This window comes from Ctenocephalides felis, unplaced genomic scaffold (assembly GCF_003426905.1).
Source record: "Ctenocephalides felis isolate EL2017-DRISC unplaced genomic scaffold, ASM342690v1 CF-g0.4_SCAFFOLD_01886, whole genome shotgun sequence".
In the NCBI taxonomy this organism is placed as follows: domain Eukaryota; kingdom Metazoa; phylum Arthropoda; class Insecta; order Siphonaptera; family Pulicidae; genus Ctenocephalides; species Ctenocephalides felis.
This window is the reverse complement of record NW_020538040.1, coordinates 79,768,813-79,785,352: the sequence shown is the minus strand read 5'-3', so window position 1 is coordinate 79,785,352 and position 16,540 is coordinate 79,768,813. Positions and strand designations below refer to the sequence as shown.

The 16,540-nt window shown below is 30.1% G+C and overlaps 1 protein-coding gene across 1 annotated transcript in view; it reads left to right on the top strand.

Moving 5' to 3' along the window:
• The window catches only part of LOC113376628 (protein slit), a 65,877-nt gene extending 49,337 nt beyond the window's left edge, over positions 1-16,540 (top strand). The window contains 28 exon segments of the mRNA XM_026616619.1: positions 1,247-1,482; positions 3,742-3,886; positions 4,112-4,255; positions 4,337-4,408; positions 4,500-4,571; positions 4,644-4,715; positions 6,229-6,389; positions 6,792-6,945; positions 7,349-7,567; positions 8,066-8,137; positions 8,212-8,375; positions 8,608-8,740; positions 8,814-8,885; positions 8,943-9,014; positions 9,136-9,207; positions 9,286-9,357; positions 9,501-9,664; positions 9,741-9,957; positions 10,064-10,203; positions 10,266-10,435; positions 10,606-10,816; positions 10,942-11,176; positions 14,306-14,529; positions 14,758-14,903; positions 15,018-15,165; positions 15,280-15,425; positions 15,579-15,823; positions 16,285-16,540. Coding sequence (XP_026472404.1) covers positions 1,247-1,482; positions 3,742-3,886; positions 4,112-4,255; positions 4,337-4,408; positions 4,500-4,571; positions 4,644-4,715; positions 6,229-6,389; positions 6,792-6,945; positions 7,349-7,567; positions 8,066-8,137; positions 8,212-8,375; positions 8,608-8,740; positions 8,814-8,885; positions 8,943-9,014; positions 9,136-9,207; positions 9,286-9,357; positions 9,501-9,664; positions 9,741-9,957; positions 10,064-10,203; positions 10,266-10,435; positions 10,606-10,816; positions 10,942-11,176; positions 14,306-14,529; positions 14,758-14,903; positions 15,018-15,165; positions 15,280-15,425; positions 15,579-15,665 — 3,820 coding nt within the window. The 3' untranslated portion in view covers positions 15,666-15,823; positions 16,285-16,540.

Below are 16,540 nucleotides of genomic sequence, written 5' to 3'. Positions count from 1 at the left end.
TTTTGCTGACAAAGGGGGGGGGTAAATAATTGTAATAAATCTGCTTACGTAATACTTGAACGATCCCAAAGTCTATTTGCATAAACAATACTAGAGTATTTCAAATTCTTTATAACATAATAAATTAGTTAATGACGTAACTCAACATGAAAAAAACACAAATAACATCTGTTGTACGGTAATTTGAATCAATTATTTGAACTATCTTTAATTTATTTGAATTGCGGTTGATGCGCTTCGATGCACTAGTATATTTCATTCTCAGACCATCTCAACGCGTACTTGCGTATACAATTACAGATCTGTATGCACACACAAACATATATTTCTGTTGTGGAATGTAATATAAACAATTTATAAGAAAAGTTTTGTCAGCTATAACATTCACATTTTATTTATGTATCTACTTCAATATGTTAATAATTATAAAATATAAAATCTTACATTCTGTATGAGATAGTGTTTTAAAAATATTATTATCTGTTGTTAGAGTTTCTGTAATAAACAAATTTGAAGTGAATATCTATTAATAGAATGTACTAATGCCATATCAAATGACAAATAAAGTAGAAAAACAATGCTTTTCTTTAATTTCTATATAGAATTCAAAAATTTTAGGCAAATGGTTTAATTTTTTTAGAATGAACTTATCTTCTATTAATTACTATTTTTAATTAAAATTATATATTTATCGATAAACGTTTTAATATTATTATTTTTGAATTATTTCTACAGAAATTTAAATTTTCAATGAAACGTCATTAAGAAAATGACTAATGTAAGTAACTTTAATCTAGTTATTAAGTTTTTTAAATCACTTTCTCTATTTTTGCAAAAATCGTGCGTAAACGGCAGTCAAGGAGATAAAATGGAATTTTTTTTTTATTGAAACAATATCGATAGAGTTAGAAAGGCCAAAAAAACTAAAGAAGTATCATTATGTTTATCATTAATCATATGTATTTGAAATATGTACATGTTGCAGTTTTAAAATTCTATAAGCTGTTTTGCTTAATTCGATTGAATGTCATACGTCTATTGCTACATGAATGAGAGAATGTTTTAACCTTTTTCACTAGCGAATTAAGACGTAATTTGTCGCCGAAATAGCGGCATCCGAGTGGAAAGGGTTAATATATAAATGAATATGCGTCAAATGTTTTAAATATATGTACTGACGCCAGTCCCAAAATGACCTAGCTGTCGTGAATTTGATTAAAAATGGAAATTAATATTTTGTTTCCAGAACCTTAAACAACAACAATTTGACGAGCTTGCCGCACAACTTGCTCGTAGGTATGAACCGAATGCGAACTCTTCAGCTCGACGACAACCCGCTGTCCTGCGACTGCGCGGCCGGCTGGCTGTCTCGATGGCTGCGCGGTATGCCGCGACTCATAGCGCATGCACGATGCTTTTCACCACAGCATCTGCGAGGACAAAATCTACTGGATCTGCATGACATTGACTTTAAATGCTCAGGTATATTCTATTCATACTGTAAATGTTTACTTAAAATTGTCTCGACATATGAAGTCTGAATTCATTTAGGTGATATATTTGAGTTCAGTTTGCGCACAACTAAATATATCAGGTATCAGACAGGAAACCTTTATCCAATGTACTTTTTGATAGATTTAATGTCGTTCATATAGAACCCAACAAAATACGTTGACGATTACTCATAATTAATGCGAGAAATATGTAATTTTAGGGTGATTCACATAGGGATTGTTGCTTATTGTTCTGAAGTTTTTTTATGAAAATTATAATATTCTAACTACGATTACAATTTATTAAGTTAAACAATGTACTTTATTACTTGTTCAATAACGGGATTATCATATGCGACACACACTATTATATTTGTTAATAATAGAACTCTTCCTAATTGGAAGTCCGATATTATTAAAAAAATTAAATTATGTGAATAAATGAGAAGATTTAGAGAAAAACATTTTGAAACGATTTTTGACACGCTGTCTTCCGCCTTTGTTTTACTATAACATACATTTATCAGCAATAGCGATAAGTTTAATTATTAATGTATTCATTGATTTTTAATAGATTCTATTACGTTTATTTGCAAAAAATGTAAAGGTCGATGCAATAAATTTTAAGATATTCATCAGTCCATACATTACCTTCTAGCCGAATATTATTCAAATTTCAAATATATCGACACGTTGTCGAAGTTCTATAACCTCTGCGCCTAAAACAGTTTGAAGTATCATTTTGCTTCTAAATTTGAATGCATTAGTTATTCCATTAACTCATGCATGAGTCTCCATATGTTTCTAATATGAAGATTTAACTTTCTAAATTGAATGCATTGAAGTTATTCCATTAACAAATGCATGAGTCTCCATAGTTTTCTAATATGAAGATATAACTTTGCCTACATAGTTTTTACAATACTAATTCTTTGCAATAAAACCTCCAAAAAAGAGCGGAAGCAAAGTTTCATACCCATACCATATATATAATAAACAGACATGATTTTTTTTCTACTATGAAATGGACAGAACATTTTGCTGATGTGGCTCTGATTATTATATGGCGGTCGTATAATGATAAACTTCCGCGAATATTGGCATGATCTTTAATATGAGCTGTATCATATGATATTATCAAAATTATATGTTTATTAAAATGCATTAACAAACCATCATCATTGTGATAAAACCTGTTTATGCTTAAAATATAAAGATACGTCCAAGCCGATATGCCGCAAGATTTACGTGGTTTCACTTTTGGGGATCAGCATTTTATTTCATTTAACTATTTATAGTCACACATGCAAAAGTAAATATTTTTTGGAAGCTAATGATATAGTGCATTTTTACCAGTATATGACATTTTGCTATTGTGTTTGTGGCAATTGTAGTGTAGTATTAAACACGTCGATATTTGCGCCTGAGAAAGCTATTTTGCGGGGAGTATTATTTGAAATAAAAGTGCCGCAGTAAGTCATCGCATTGTTCTGGAAGTATTCGGTAAACATTGTCTCGCTAAGCAGAAAGTGGTGTGCGCGGTTCAAAAATGGAAATTTTGACTTGGAAGATAAGGATATTCCGAACAACCGAATAATTTTGATGAAGACTTGTGCCAAACACTTCTAGAGTTATTCACATCAACTGGAGTAGATTTTTCGGCGGTCAGAGAATGAAGAATATGAAGGTCGAGAATGTAATTTTGCTTGCAAGACTCCATGTTACGAAAGACGTGACAAGTTTTCACTGAAAACTTACTTGGACGTTTTGAAATAGGAGTTCTCACCGTCCCCCTCTATGTTTACCACCCCTCTCTATCATTGGTTCCGATCCATTGGAAATGGCTTGTCAGAGTACCACTTCGAGAACTATGAGTTAACCAACGATTGCATCAACTCATTTATCAAATCTAAAAAAGAAGAATTTTGTTCGTCGTGGAATCCGAGGTTTACCAGCAAGATGGCTAAAAGTAATATTTAACGATAGACAATTCTTTGAATAATGCTACTGCAATGATACTCTCATAATAAATCAGGAATTTTTGGAAAAAAGCACTACTAATAAGTTTCAAAACCTATAGACATGAAAAGTTTCAGCCGTTTTTCTCCAAATTTCATCATTTCCTCACATACTTTTAAATTTTCCAATTAAAACTATTCTCTGTTGGTGCGAATATATTATTTAGAATTTTCGGTTTTTCTCAAAAGTCAATGTCATTTGCTCTTCCTCATTAGTTTTATGTTTTCAGGATTAGTCAAACGCATTCCTGTCGAGTGTTCAAATGAGCAACAAACTTGTCCACATCCATGCAAATGCTCTGCTGGAATTGTGGATTGCCGAGAAAAATCATTAACTAGAATACCAGAAAACTTGCCTTCGAATATTATTGAATTGTGAGTTGTCAAACATCTACAAATGATATAATATCTAGTTTTTTTGTATTATTAAATTTATATTTATAAATGTCTCCAAATTTTGGGATTTAAATTTATTTTATAAATATAATAAGATATAATATCTTTATTATGCATCAATGCATCGCAAAAGAGTATTTTGTATTAAATTGCTCAAAATAAGATGAAATATTTTGATAAACGGACATAAAATTTTCTCAACAGGAGATTGGAACAGAATGAAATCACTGAAATACCAGCTAAGGCCTTTGTTTCATATCGTCAACTTAGAAGAATTGATATAAGTCACAATAAAATATCTAGTATTTCTCATGATGCATTTCGCGATCTTAAGAGCTTATCATCTCTGTAAGTACTATACTCTTTGCGTGCTAACTTGTTATGAGGATCATTGCCTTATTTGTATATGATAAACAATATTTATTGCAGGGTATTATATGGAAATAAAATTAAAGAATTACCTTTAGGTGTTTTTCAAGGACTTTCATCTTTGCAATTACTGTAAGTATAAAGATGAATTTAAATATCAAATCGTCGATCCGATATAAAAGTCATCTGTTAAAGTATTGATAACAATAATATTTTATTACAGATTATTGAATGCAAATGAAATATCTTGCGTCAGATACGATACTTTCAAAGATTTACATAGTTTGAGTATTCTGTAAGTATATATCATGAATACCAATATATTTATTCTTTGAAAGATATGCAACTTATATTTTTATATTTGTAGGTCATTGTATGATAATAACATTCATACGCTAGTGAATGGAACATTTGCATCTCTAAAAAATATAAGAACCTTGTAAGTAAATAATACAATAATTCTAATATGTATTTAAAAATATGATGGTTTTTACTTTTCATAGCCTTTTTAAAATGTGAAAAATTATAGAATTTGTGAAAAAACGAGATAGCAAATCGTTGTTGACTTTAGATTATTTATTACTTTCCTTACTATACTATAATACATTTTATTTAAATATTTTTTGTATATGCTCAGTTGTTTATCAAAGGTGCAGTGATGCGAAACAACTGCAATTTTAAATAATGTACAATAATATCCCGCAGAGCGTTGTTTTGGTTTAGCGCTCTTCTATTTTTGGAGCACGGATATTTTTCAAAATATGTGTGAAATCGACGACAAAATAGTGGAAGTTGTGAAACAAACTAGTTTAGAGGAGGTAAATGTAGAAGATGTCGAAGAAATAGCAATTAACTGAGTAGGAACAAAACAAAAATATTGATAGTAGCAATTTCGAAGACGAGCTTTTGTTTGTAAATAGTTTGAGCACTAAACTTGAACCGAAACTGATTACTTAACTGAAATCTTAAATAATTTTGAAAATTAATAATTTGTTGAAAATTATTATAATTTTGACAATAGTTGAAAAGCAATTTGGGATGTTACACATTATTTGTTCACAATCAACAAATTTGGAAAAAATCTTGGTATTAGAGAGTAGACTTATTGATTTTATTGGTTTTTGGAAGTATATTCGTTTATTAACCGTAGGGTAAGTTATAGTAATTGCAAAAAAATCGAGGTTTCTGAATATTTTGGCATACCTCAGATTAAATTGATGTATGTGTGTGTGTGTGTACGGATACAAACTTTTGTCGACGATTTCGGGAACACCGATCAACCGATTTAAATAAATCAAAAAACATTCGATTCGTATTGGTAAGGAGACGTGCTGATTAGTTTTTCGCGAAGGCAGGTTTAGCGGTTCCGAGGATACGGGGCAAAAAGTGCCGAAAACGGTAACTCAGTTTTTAAGAGAACGGAGCGTCCGATTTTAATAATTCAAAAAATATTTCACTTGTATTGGCAAGATGAAGAACTGATTAAATTTTTGGGAAGGCAGGTTCAGCGGTTATGGACACCCGTTAAAAATAAGTTAAAAAAATTTCATTTGGCGGTCAAAAATGTTTATTGGACATATGTACATCAAATTACCAGATATTTTATAGAGATTTTAATAATGTGTACACATTTTGTGTAAATTTTTTTGGGTTCCGACCACGATTTTTAATTACGTTACGGGGAGTGTTGTAGAATATGGTTTAATTTTTATCAGTTTTCCAATTATCTATTCATCTTGCCGTTAAGGTGTAATTAACATGTTAAGATAGCTCTGTTTTGATTCACGCTCTACTTTGATGAGGCGTGACGTGCTAATTAATCGGGCTATTACTGTATTACCTATGCAGATAATAAATGTTTTTTCTCACCCGTATAATTTGTAAGCTTCTCATTGTCACTGACTGATTATTATTATGTTATTAAAAAACGAATTATAGAATATTTTTTCTAGACATTTGGCCAGAAATCCATTCGTGTGCGATTGCAATTTGCGATGGCTGACTGATTACTTGCACAGAAATCCAATCGAAACATCCGGGGCTCGTTGCGATACACCTAAGCGTATGCAGAGGCGACGCATAGATGCACTTCGTGACGAGAAGTTTGCTAAATGTAAATATACGCTTGTTATAACAAACTTTGCAATATATTGCAAAAATTAATATAGAACCTTATCTAATAAGCAGTTTAAGTCTAATTTTCTTTTTCATGTTTATTGAAAAAGTTTTTTCTATTTGCTACAAAAACACAAAAACTTTAATTGTTGTTTTAATACTATTTCATTCTGAAATTTGATATTTCTATGTTACATTTATGTTTTAAAATATTTTTATTTGTATCTAGACAACATATATAATCTACAATGTAATTTGTTTGCAAGATATTTTCTACATTAGATTTTTTAAGTTTTGTTTCATCTAATTATTGTTATAAAAGCCTAGACATAAATAGGGTATGAATATTGACATACTAAAATATATGTTAATATGTTATAATTTTTGCTTTCAACAACAGGCAGCAATGATATGCATCAAAACATGTTTAGCGCTAACTGCGGTAGCGTAGCCGAGTGTCCGGAGCCCTGCGATTGCACGGGAACTGTAGTCGATTGCAGCGAAAGAGGACTTAATGAAATACCCCGAAATATACCGTTGCATACAACCGAGTTGTGGGTTTGATTTACATTTCATACCAGAATTAATTTTTGCATTTGTGATTATATTTTTTTCATACTGGCAAATGCAATATCATATTAAAATTTTCATTAATACGTTTTTACATTATAATGTAATAATACTGATACAGGAAAAACAATACATATTTTATTGTATAATAATTTTAGAACAAATTTTATTGCAGTATATTTTTTATATAAAAATCAGTTATGCTATACATCGCCTGGGCTTTATTTATCATACGAGATATATTAAAATGAACTGTAAAACTGAGAACGATTTTAGAGGTTTTCAAAAATTATTTATTTGTATAAATATTTTAATTTAAATAATCAAAATTGTTAGATCTCATTATGAAAAATATGCTAGGTTTTATGATAAAATGCTTTGTTCCAGGTTGCTCAATGGTAACAACATTCGATTTATTCGTTCAGATGGTTTATTTGGACGCCTGTCAAATCTGATTAAAATAGATCTCTGCAGAAATAGTATAAGTGAAATTGAACCTAATGCTTTTGAAGGCGCCATGAAAGTAGCTGAAATAGCTTTGTGCGCAAATCAAATACATGAAATACACAATAAGATGTTCACTGGTCTTTACAACTTAAAATCACTGTAAGTATGTACTTCATAAATTTCTTTATATTATAAGTCAAACTGCATAAAATTAAAGGAGCGCTTGTAGAGTTTCGTATTCCGAAAAATTTATACAAAAGCTCATTTCTATGGACTGTTGCTGCAAAAATAGTAGTTTTTAGGATTATGCACAAATATAGAAATACATTTTATATAAATAACTTTGCTTAATAGTTCTGATAATACTATTCTATATTTTTTATGAATCTAATGTTTTAGTTATTTGTTAGTATATTTTAGCCTTGATTATTATTACTTATAAATTTTATAAATAAATATAATAATGTATTATTTAAAAGTATGTATTACCGAATAGTTGATATTAATATATTTATTTTTAAGCACATTGAACATCAACTGCACGCTTAACAGATCCACATCACCTAAACTAAGTTTTAATTTCAATTATTACTTAAATTTATATTTTTTATTACTGTAATGATAAAAATATCATTTGTTTTTACACTATTTTTACAGATCAATAAATAATAATAAAATAACCTGCATCATGCCTGGATCATTTGACTTTCTCACATCTCTTCACACATTGTAAGTTTCTTTGTCAATGTTATAACTATAAAATATTTAGCAATATAGTATATAACACTTATTTATTATTGTAGACACCTACAAGACAATCCATTTAATTGTAATTGTCATTTGGCATGGCTGGGCGATTGGTTGCGAAGACATGAATCGATTAGTACTTCGCCGAGATGCAAAGCTCCCGCTCATGTTAGAGATGTTCTTATCAAAGAGCTACCTTACCATGAATTTAAATGTTTAAGTAAGCATTTTATATTTATTCATGATTATAAGCGCTCTAAACTAAACTATTGTTTTTAATGTTTTTTTTATTATTTATTAATTGTTAATTTGTGAAATATTAAAGAAGTCTAATCTTATGTTGTTTTGGAAAAAAAGGTTGTTAGTGATGAATACCTCATTTTCTGCAAGCCATTGTTTTGATTTTAATCATATTTTATTTATACTAGAAAGTAAACTTATAATTTTTTTAGGTGATTCTGATAAGGGCTGTTTAGGCAAAGACTATTGTCCCCCACCATGCACATGCACTGGCACTGTAGTGCGATGTTCAAGGATGAATTTAACTGAACTACCGGATAATTTACCTGCTGAGACTTCAGAGTTGTACGTTTTCTATGTATTTCATTTTCAAATTAATCAGCTTACTCATGCTCATTCCATACCTTTCAATTTCTAGATATTTGGAGTCGAATGAAATATCCGTAATTCATCTTGAACGTCTGCATCATTTAAAATCTTTGACTAGACTGTGAGTATAATGCTTTTCAATTGTTATGCTAATATCTAAAAACAAATATTTTTTCAGTGATTTGAGTAACAATCATCTTACAGTTCTGTCCAACTTTACCTTTGCTAATCTCACTAAGCTATCCACATTGTAAGTACATTTGCAATATTTGAATATATATAGATATATATATATATATATATATATATATATGTATATATATATAATGTACATACAAAATGTACTTAATTATATGATTTATTAATCACAGAATTATAAGTTACAACAAACTTCAGTGTATCCAGAGAGATGCCTTAAAAGGACTGAAAAATCTTCGAATTTTGTAAGTATTGTTTTCAGAAACAATTTTGAATAACATATATTTTTTTCAATTCTAATAAAAAAATTATGTTATATGTAGATCTTTGCATGGTAATCAATTATCCATGATACCTGAAGGAACGTTCACTGATTTACAAGCTATTACTCACATGTAAGTGTTTCTGAAAGAAAAAAGTACTATTTATTGCAAATATTTATTCATTACTTATTGTAACTGTATGATATAAAATTGTGCAATATGACATTAACATGTTGTTTATCGATTACCTTATCTTATAATTTAATATATTTTAGAGCTTTGGGAAACAATCCGCTTTATTGTGATTGCTCATTAAGCTGGCTTTCAGAATGGGTTAAACTAGACTATGTTGAACCTGGCATTGCTCGCTGCACTGAACCACTATCTATGAAAGATAAATTGCTGCTGTCAACACCAACTTCATTATTTCAATGCAAAGGTATTTTATCTGTGTATTAAGTTCAGTTTTATGCAATTTGATTTAATATTTGCTTTTTTTGTATTTTTATATTTAGAAAAAGTCAGCAATAGAATCTTGTCAAAATGCAATGTGTGTTACACATTTCCATGCCAAAATAATGGAAAATGTGTTCCAAAAGATCAGCTTGGATTTCAATGCATATGTCCTCCAGGTTATCATGGTAAAACATGTGAGCATATGATTGACGCTTGTTATGGTAATCCTTGTAGACATAACGCTTCCTGCAGTGTTCTTGAAGAGGGCAGATTTAGGTAATTTGGATATATTTATTGGTTACTGGTTAAATTAAGTAGATTTTTTTTCTAATATGTAAATACCATGTTATTAGAACACATACAACTTTTTGTATCATTTTAGTTGTGCATGCTTACCTGGATACACCGGTGTACGCTGTGAAACAAATATGGATGATTGTATAAACAATAAATGCCAAAATAATGCCACTTGTATAGACAAAGTGCAAGCATATCAATGCAAATGTTTACCTGGCTTTTCTGGTATATTGAAAATAGCTTATTTTGTAGTGTTTTGGACAACATTGATGTTATATTGTTTACAGGTGATTATTGTGAGTCAAAAACATCTTTATGCTCAATTGAATACAACCCCTGCCGAAATGGAGCTAAATGTATTGACAAATCAAATCACTATGCTTGTGAATGTGCTCCAGGTTATAAAGGAGAAAATTGCACCGAAGATATAGATAATTGCATTGGTAATATGTGTCAGGTATGTGAAAATATAAACTAATAGTTTTATAACATGATTAGCATTTTGATGAGTGTTATAAAAATAATACATGTAATTATAAAATTATATTTCATATATAATATAAAATATAATTTTATAATTATATGCTTTTAGTTCAGTTTAAAATGTTCGGTATAAATTGGTTTCAGAATGGAGCAAGTTGCATAGACGGTGTAAATGATTACGTTTGCCGATGTGCAGGAGACTACACTGGAAAATATTGTGAAAGTGCTCCCATAGTCGCAATGATGTATCCTCAAACATCTCCCTGTCAACACCATGAGTGTCAGCAGGGAGTTTGCTTTCAACCAAATCCAGCCAATGCAGATTATATATGCAAATGCGCGCCTGGTTACTCAGGTATATAGACAGAATCTCTTGAACTCATTCAATCATTGGATTGAAATAGTATTACAATGTCAATAGATAAAGTTTCTTTATTTACAGAGGGTTGTTTTAATGACCAGTTTTGTTTTGTTTTTCAGGAAAGCGTTGCGAATATCTTACGAGCTTAACTTTTGGATCTAACAATTCGTACGTTGAGCTGGAACCCCTGCGCATTAGACCCGAAGCTAATGTTACTATAGTATTTAGCACCACGCAGCCTGACGGAGTCTTATTATATGACGGTCAGAAAGAGCACATTGCTGTGGAACTTTTCAATGGGCGGATTCGTGTCAGTTACGATGTCGGAAACTATCCTGTGTCAACCATGTACAGGTAAAGACACATCTTATATAATAAAATTACACTGTTATTAATTTTCTTTATTCCGGGACCGGGTTCCGTACTATTGGGCATTTTATAAAAATTATTAGGCTAATAATTAAACTACAAAAACAGTACAATGTGGTCATTAAGGGGGGCGCCAGTCATTAGCACAAGACAAAACAGTCAATCTGTCTTTATTCCTCTTAACACTAGAAAGACGGACGAATTGAGTATACCTACATTGCCTGAAAACAGTCAAAATGACTGCGTCGTGAAAAAAATAAATAATGCGTTTAGAAATTTGTTTAAAATTAATTTTTATTATTTCATGTACTATTTACATTTATACAAATTATCTATGAGTGCTAAAAATAAAAAAATAGTTCATCTGACAAAAAAGTTCATTATTTTTAAAATTATGCAAATATAATTTGAGATCTTTTTATGAGTACATTTTCCGCAAATATGTTTGTTGCAAATTTGACACGTATTATTAGTTTTATTATTATTACAAAGTCTTATTTGGCAAAATTTTCTTTTATTACTACTGGTATGTGCATGATGTCTGTGGGTCATCATTTTCCTTTGATTTTTTTTGTGTTGATGTCGTGTAGTCCGCGGAAAGCTGTTCTCCCAATTCAAACAAAAACTGTTCTCTAAGGATTTGTTTCTTCGGATTTTTATTCCTGTCGCTTCTTTGTAAAGAATCCAGGCATTTATCGCAGCCAAATCCAAAATATTGAAAAATATTTGCAGGGGTCATCTACGTGAACTACGTGGGATTTCACGGTATATTTTCTTTACCTTTAATCTGTCATGTCTTCTTTGCTGACCATAAGTAAATCAATTTCAAATTTTTTGCCTCATAGGCCCCACAAGCATATAAAATTCCAATAAATGCATTCCAATAATATTTCCTGTAACGATGTTGTCCAATCGTACACCAAAATTTGACTGCCCTCTTCTTCTGTGCACTGTTTTATGTGTTTGATAATATAATTATCTATTATCAACGAAAATGCACTGACAAGATCACCTGTAATAATATTCTTTTTTGAAAAGCTCGTTGGCCCTTTCACACCCTTGAAAACACAGATGATGACCTTCCTGGAGTACCACCTTCGGCAATTTTTGTCCATACAGTACCATCGAGAGCTGTTTCTGTTCCTTGAATTCTTTCATCAGTTTCTGGGCCACTTAGCACCCTCCTGCATACACTTTCATTTTCATCAATAGTTATCACCTTCATCGCTACCCTCAGAATTAGATGATTCACGTTGAATATAATCCAATTCATCATCAAATGATTGTGCCCAATTTTCTGCATTTGATTCTATGTCGGAACACTCTTTACTTTGCAATAATTCACTTCTCTTCGACATTTTATTTATAAGTTCTAAAAAATCAACTGAACAACGCGTTATACTGAAAGTTACTACGCGAAAAAGACCGGTCTAATGTCAATACTTACCAAAATTCGGTTATTTTTATATAAAAAATGCATTATCGCATATTGGAGATGAATGCACGCGAGATAACTATTTGCAATACAATAACAAAGCCGTTTGTAATATAAAATTTCTAGAGCAGTCAAAATGACTGTGTTCCGTCCATGCAGGCATAACATGTAAGAATATTGAAAATAAAAGTGAGATAAGGCAAATAATACGATTTATCTACGCATTTATATGTTGTATAAAAAGTCACAAAATTTCACGAAGCTGCGACTTCAAATACATAGTTATTTTTATGTTTGAAAATGGAAAACAGTCAAAATGACTGCGTCCGTCTTTCTAGTGTTAATAATCTTGGCTGCTTTTTTTTTCTTCCATCCAGTTACCGGAGGTGAAAAATTAACTGGACATAATTAAAAAAAAAAAGATTGCGCGTAAGGTTCACACGCGATTGAAGTAAAACTTATTTGCTACTGTACAAGATGGCATTTAAGTAAAAATAAATACATCATATAACAATTTTGAATAATGTTTATTAGTAATATGGTAACACTTGTGATGCACACATTTATTAGTGTCAACCATTATACACATTTATATAATGATAAATTATAAATTATATATTTATAATAACATTAAAAATATGTATAATATTTAAAAACAATAATGTAATTGAAGTCATACTTCAGATATGATCGGTTTGTCATTGTAATTAGCATTTAGAAATGAACCTTCATTATAGAAATGAAGTAATTGCTGATTCATAAATTCTATAATATTCCTTCACACAGTGGATTATGTTAAACAACGCCTAAACAAATATTGTTTTCGCAACTTCACTCATCATGTAATTGTATTTGAAGAACTTCATGTAATTAAAATTAACATACATTCATTGATTGCTTGTGTTTTTTTTTACTTTTTCGCTGGCGACATAATCTCATTCTTTGAACAGCTTTAATATCTGTCTTGTCTAAAAAATATTATCCATTTTAATAACTTCAAAGATTTATAGAAACTACGAATAATATAGAAATAATTTGTATTCAATAAACTTACGTTTAGTACACGGCATAAATGTTAATTTGTTTTATTATTCTCAAGGGACAGGGTAAAATATTCTTCTGATTCAGGCATTTTTCATTAAATCAAGATTTGTACTACGATTTAGGTAACTTTAAAATGTTTAATTATCTATGCCGATTTGTTTGTTGATATCGGTACGCATACAACGACAGATCACTATTCACATACACGACGACTAATCACAATCGACGCGTATTGAAATGATTTCATCGAGACCGACTGACATACAGTTTGGGCATATCGCTATTTCCGTTGCATTTGTACGGATTTACACCCTAGTCGCGCCTAAAGAAGTTTTACTTCAAAAAAGGGTCATAATCAACATGTCAATATAAAGAAAGACATTATATCCGACTGTTTTATAAGGATATTTTGTTGAAAACCAAACTTCATGGTGTGATTACGTCATAATAAACTCTCGATCAATATATTCGGCGTCATACTAAACGTAATATACTTATATATTATTTTATGTATTTACGTTTTGAGCATTTTATTTATATATTTTGTATAAATAGATTGATGTTAACAACCTATTATAAATATTATTGTATATGTAGTTGAAATTATATATAATTTTGTAATTACACTATTCCAGTTTCGAAATGGTGGCGGATGGCCACTATCATACTGCAGAGTTGTTAGCAGTTAGAAAGAATTTTACACTTCGAGTAAATCGCGGCTTAGCGCGATCTATCATCAATGAAGGATTGCAAGAATATCTTAGATTGACCACACCACTTTACTTAGGCGGTGTACCATCAGAAGTTGGATATCAAGCTTTTTCGGAGTGGCATTTGAGAAACATTACTAGTTTTAAAGGTTCTTGCAATATTCTGTTTATAAATTTTCTAGTAAAATAGTAATTAACCGTTTTATAGTAAGTTTTTGCAAGCTCTATGTATTTTTGCAACATCATATTAAATACTGCTGAACTGTGAGGAAAATATAAGTAAAATGTTCTATAGAGGCTGTAAAGAATATGATAATTTATGAGCTGTTATGTAACGAATATATTTTTTTATGAAATATTATTTTATTGTGATAAAGGATGCTTCCGTGAGGTGTGGATCAATCACAAATTAGTTGACTTTGGAAATGCAGCACATACTCAATCTGTCACACCAGGATGCGCATCTATTGACCACAATCCATATGAATCAGCTCTTGTAATGGAAGATGAGCATAATATTGAGGTATAATTATAGGTTTTTCATAAGATTTTTATTTATTGCATATAATTTAATGAGTTAAAATTAATGAATAAAAAACATATCATATCAGGACAAATTTTAAAAAATAACAATCAGTTCGTAATAAAATGATTACATTTACAGAGTAATCCATGTGACAATAACCAATGTCGAAAAGGCAGTAAATGCGTTCCTAATCCCACGTCTACAGATGGATACGTATGTAAATGCAGCGGTAATATGCACGGACGATTTTGTGAAGAAGGTACTATTACATAGTTTTGTAATTTGCGATATTTTTTATTTTGGGCGATACCTACTTGTACATTTTTTAAAAATAACTATTCTTTTAAATTAATTTGATGGTTAATCTTTTAAGAAACTGTTGCGGTGTGCCGGAAAGAACAGCTCAGGGAATATTATAGTGAGAATGGTTGCCGTTCCAAGAAACCGTTGAAAACTGCAAAATGTGTTGGCGAGTGCAGAAAACAGTGCTGTCAAGCTCGCAAAACCAAGCGCCGTAAGGTAAAAATATTTAATTTTATGTAAGGTTATCATTTAATATTAATGATTTCGAAATTTCTAGTTTAAATTTATATATGTATATATATATATATATATATATATATATATAATATATATATAATTGTGTACAACTTTAATATGATTATGATTCAGGTTCGGTTGATCTGCAGCGATGGTACGCGTTATACAAAGCACATTGATGTAGTAAGAAAATGCGCTTGTTCTCGAAAGTGCTACTGACGAGATTCCAATGCCAGTATTGTAAGAGATATATATCACAAATTTCTTAATAACAAGTAAAATATGCTCAGACAACATAATAAAGCTCATTTAATTTGCTATATGCAAGTTTACTCAAATAAACTATATTAAATATAATTGAGATTTAATATCAGAAGGTAAGCTAACATTTTTTATGCTTTTTGTTATTTCTGTTTTGTTTGTTTTTGCAAATATTTTTTTATGTTTGGTGATGTTTTTCCTTGTAAATTCTCCAACTCTGCTAACATGATTGCATATTAATTTCTCGTGCTTTTATCTGACACATGTTTTTCAATAATATTTTATTCGAAGTTTATAATACTAAACTTTCTCAGAAGTGGTTAAAATAATCAACAGTGAATTATTTTATTATTACATGTTAACTGACTACCCGAACTGGATTAAGACTCTAAATTCTTGTTTTTTTTTTTCAACATTCTCAGAAAGTGAGGCCTATGAATAATAATATATATGAATTTCATAATTGACTTGAATAACATTTTTGGAATAGTTGATTCAAATTCATATATTTGCTTTATGTTTTAATCACTTTGCTGTATAATAATCTAATGGTAGATATATACCATTTGTATTATAGGTTCTGCAATTAAAATAAAGCAGGAAAAATGAATCAATGTTCGTGCACATTCCATCGATCGTCACTTGGTGTACAATTGCATTTTCATTAATCGTGATATGTTCCACTCCACCCACGCCGACCATAGCGGTATCATATATATTCTTTTATACTACAAATAGTATTAACTCAAATGAAACTTTTTTCAATAATAAATTAGAAAATAGTGAATTTTGTAAAATATAGAATTTTATAATTGACATAGTGCTGCTTATTT